This window comes from Microtus ochrogaster, unplaced genomic scaffold (genome assembly GCF_000317375.1).
Source record: "Microtus ochrogaster isolate Prairie Vole_2 unplaced genomic scaffold, MicOch1.0 UNK35, whole genome shotgun sequence".
Lineage (NCBI taxonomy): Eukaryota > Metazoa > Chordata > Mammalia > Rodentia > Cricetidae > Microtus > Microtus ochrogaster.
The window spans coordinates 2,393,505-2,397,197 of record NW_004949133.1 but is presented as its reverse complement, the minus strand read 5'-3'; the positions used below and the strand labels follow the sequence as shown (position 1 = coordinate 2,397,197).

The window sequence follows — 3,693 nt, the reverse complement described above, 5'->3', positions numbered from 1 at the left end:
CACCTAACTACTTTCTTTTATTAAGGATTTCATTTTCTTTTTAAATATTCTCTCTAGAGCCTTCATATATTTTTAAACACATTGTAAACCATTTAGAGGTTTTATATTTAGTCTGAATCTATGATCACTGTATATCTCTTTTTCTGATCCCATGAGTCTTTAACTTGATAAGTGATATGACTAGGATTAAAGCCATGGCTTTGGCTGCTGGATCCATCCCATTCCTTACTTTTCTGAGAGTCTAGCTTCATGGCAGAGGTACTGGTGGGAGCCATATTTATTGTCACCACTCTATGAATTTTCAAGGCCACGGCCACCACCAAGAAGCAGGCTGTTAGCTATTCATAAACACCATTTAAGTATTTGGTGGTAGGGCCTCTTAAAAGAGCTGCAAAGTTTTTATAGGTAAAGCTGGGTCAGGAAGCCTCTCTTAAATGAGATGTGCTTGCCTCTAGCAAACAGAGGCCACCTGAGAAAATGCTGCTACCAAGCAACCCTGCTTAACTGTTATTTTGTGTCAAGAATTACTTCCCAAGCTCTCTCAGGTTTTATGTGGATGTAGTTACCCACATTGGTGCCATTTGTTGACAGAAGTTTCTGTCCTGCCTGTTCCCACAGCCATTCAGTCCAAAAGAAACACAGAGGCCTACATTAATTATAAAGTGGTTGGCCTAGTAGCTAAGGATTCTTATTAAGTAACTCTTACATTTTACATTAACCCATAATTCTTGTCTGTGTTAGTCACGTGGCTTGGTACCTTTTATCAGTGAGGCATTTTTATCTTGCTTCCTCTGGGTCTGGGTTACAACTGCAGACTGAGCCTTTCCTCTTTCCAGAATTCTCCTATTCTAGTCACCCCACCTATACTTCCTGCCTGGCTACTGGTCAATCAGCATTTTAATAAACCAATACAAGTGACAAACCTTTACAGGGTACAAGACTATTGTCTCACAGTACTCCCCCCGCAAACTTTTTATTCTTTTGGTCTCATATTGCTTTGGTTGAGCACTTTTATCTTATTTATCTTTGTTGTACAGTATGGTTTCCAATTTTGTGTTTTGATGGATTTTGTGTGTGTTTCTGCTTTTTTTCCTTTTTACCTGTTTGTTTTTTAGAGAGAGAAAAAACAGGTATGGAGTTGATTGTGTGAGGAGGTAGGGAGGCTCTGGGAAGAGTTGGAGGGGGAGGTTGTTATCAGAATATGAAAAAAAATTATTTTTTAAAAAGACAGAAGTTAAAAGTGAATGATTTCCACATTGCTAAAATCTCTATCCTAGATAACTTAATATTCTGAATAGCAAATTTCCCTGGATTCTACTTGTTTCTTCTCATGTGAAGTCACTGCCTCATTATTGATTTTTCAGACTCTTTCCTACCTGTTTTGTCGCCTGCTTCTTTGTCCATTCTGAGAAGTTGACCTCAGAAGCAACTGCTTTGATTATTGTTCTGGATGCTATCTTTGTGACTTTTCTGGATTTCATGCTCCATTATCTTTGAGCTAGACCTACTTGTCTGTTCACATAAAGCTCAAACTCTGTCTTCTTCAGGAAGGTCTTCCTTGTCTTTAGAGAATGTGTGAGGTCTTGTGTTTCATGCTCTTTATAATCCTCTCAATAAAGTGTTATAGCTGGTGGCCTCTTGCTGTGCTGTGCTGTAACTGAAGTGTACATTGAGCAATGTGGAGACCAGGTTACAGAGGGCAAAGTCACTTGTTGAGATTTGGGTTATATTTTGTGAGTCGCAGGGATCATAGAAGGAATTTAAAGACATTTCTATTAGCAATATTTATTACATGTTCAGAAAATATGCAGTATGTCCTTGATGGCATCTCAGTGGTATTACAAAAGTCAGGTGCTCTACATTACTACTGGGAATTTTGAGACATCAATCATGTTTTTCTTTATACAAAATGATCAGTTTCTTTTACATTTGTAGTTTTCCTTCCTATTCTAGCTTTCCTGACTCATTATTTGTTGTCAAGTCCTCAACTGTGGGTTACCTATCTCATTATAGTTGTGTCCCTTGAGCAACATCAGACTTTTTAATTTACTTGTACTTGGAAAAACAAATGGAAGGATTTCTATTGTAATTTTACACATATTTTGAGTTATTATTAAGTTGATTATGAGTAGCTAGTAAGTGTTGCCATTTTCCTCGTTGTTAATTTTCCATTCCCCTTCTTTACAGCTTGATTTTTCTAGATATTGAAATACCAAATATCAAGAAGAGTAGATCAGAACAAAAGCATTTGAGATTATGTCAAACAGTCAACAAAGGCAGGCAGAATTGGATAATATTTTTATTAAACTGCTAAATAGACAGGAGGTTCACAAAGAAGAAAAAAGAATTGAGTGTCAAGGTGTGCTTACTTGACCTCTTGGACATTGATCATTTCATTTTTATGAGGTCTTAATGTAAGAACTTAATCATAATCAAGCCACACACAGGGCTTGATGACTACATAGCCATTTATATTATAGGTCAGATTTTTCCAATCCAGAATATTAGGAGCAAGGGTGGAACCATGGTACATAAGTTTAATGTCTTGTGGTGTTAGCACAGAGTCCCACATGTTCAAATCTCCAATTTCTCCTACAAAGGACTGGGACTTATCAAACCCTCCTCCATAGGTATCCTGTTCCTGTCCTAAGACAATGATTGGTTGGACTTTTATAACATAGCCCTGCTGCAGACCCTTTTTCACCCAAGGTTTCCCATTGACCCAAAATTCAGCAATGCCAGAAGAGGACTCCCAACTGGTACAGAAATGCACTGGGGAAGCGAGTTCTTCCAGACCACGGACTGTGACTTTTGAATGTCCAATAAACAGTTGGTATTCTCCAACTTCTGTCTTATAAACTAGTAGCTCATTGTCTCTGCCCTTGGTACTGTAGGAGAAAAGACTGTGATGGCGGGAAAGGTCACTATAGGCTCGAAAACACAGTGTAAAATTCTCCAGAGGTTTCTCTAGTCGTGGGATCAACTTCACATAGTTGCTGTCAGACTCTCTGGGGAACACAAATACTTTTCCTGTGAGGTCTGTGAGATAAAATATGACAAATAATTGTTTTCAACAAATTCAGAGTAACAAAAGCTCAGAATCGACTTCTCTCCCTGACTGTAGTAAACTCCTTACCTGTCTGAGCAAAGGCTTCTGACAGAAGACTGGTGAGGACGGACACCCCAAGCAGCAGAATCAGCTTATCCATGCTCTCAGCCCAGAACTACGACAATAGCAGCAGTTACTTTCGTAGGAGATAGAAAGGTGGCTGTCCACTACACTCTTAAGACGCCAAGCATTCAGGTTTTGTGTGTACCTTTTATGACATTGAGGGGTGGAGAGCAGCAATGCCATGTGACAGACTTCCCAGATTCCCCCTTCTTTCTGTCAATAATCAGAGTTATTGTTTGAAAAGGAATTGCTGATTTCCCGGGCTAGGAAATCAATGAACGTTATTCATTAGACACATGTCTGTGCTAAAGCTCTAACCCCTGGGACCTAGATTTCACTTCTGGGAAGAAGGGAGTTGCAGAGCCACAAGGTCCTACAGATGGAACAAGGGGCCAGGTTGGCCACATGAGGAAGGCCTTACTCCATTTTGCAGCTGGGTCTCCATCTCATGACCCTGTGCTTTGCTAGAAGGGGATATGGGAATATGGCAATTGCATACCTATTCAAGTTATGGAAAGTAG

General features: G+C 39.4%; 1 protein-coding gene across 1 annotated transcript; it reads right to left on the bottom strand.

Annotated features, from left to right (window-relative positions):
* Positions 1 to 2,283: 2,283 nt before the first annotated feature.
* On the bottom strand, positions 2,284 to 3,390 carry Apcs (amyloid P component, serum). Its single transcript, XM_005368556.2, has 2 exons — positions 3,137 to 3,390; positions 2,284 to 3,039 (listed from the first exon to the last, which is right to left on the bottom strand). Exons 1-2 carry the CDS (start codon positions 3,207 to 3,209, stop codon positions 2,423 to 2,425), a joined length of 690 nt encoding a protein of 229 aa, XP_005368613.1. The 5' UTR covers positions 3,210 to 3,390; the 3' UTR covers positions 2,284 to 2,422.
* Between the last annotated feature and the right edge of the window lie 303 nt (positions 3,391 to 3,693).

What these genes read in the sequence shown, in the direction of transcription:
- Apcs (XM_005368556.2), bottom strand. Translation starts at nt 3,209, where the DNA reads ATGGATAAGCTGATTCTGCTGCTTGGGGTGTCCGTCCTCACCAGTCTT. An exon ending in AGAAGCCTTTGCTCAGACAG is followed by an intron (nt 3,040 to 3,136) that starts GTAAGGAGTTTA and finishes TTTATCTCACAG; the next exon opens with ACCTCACAGGAAAAGTATTT.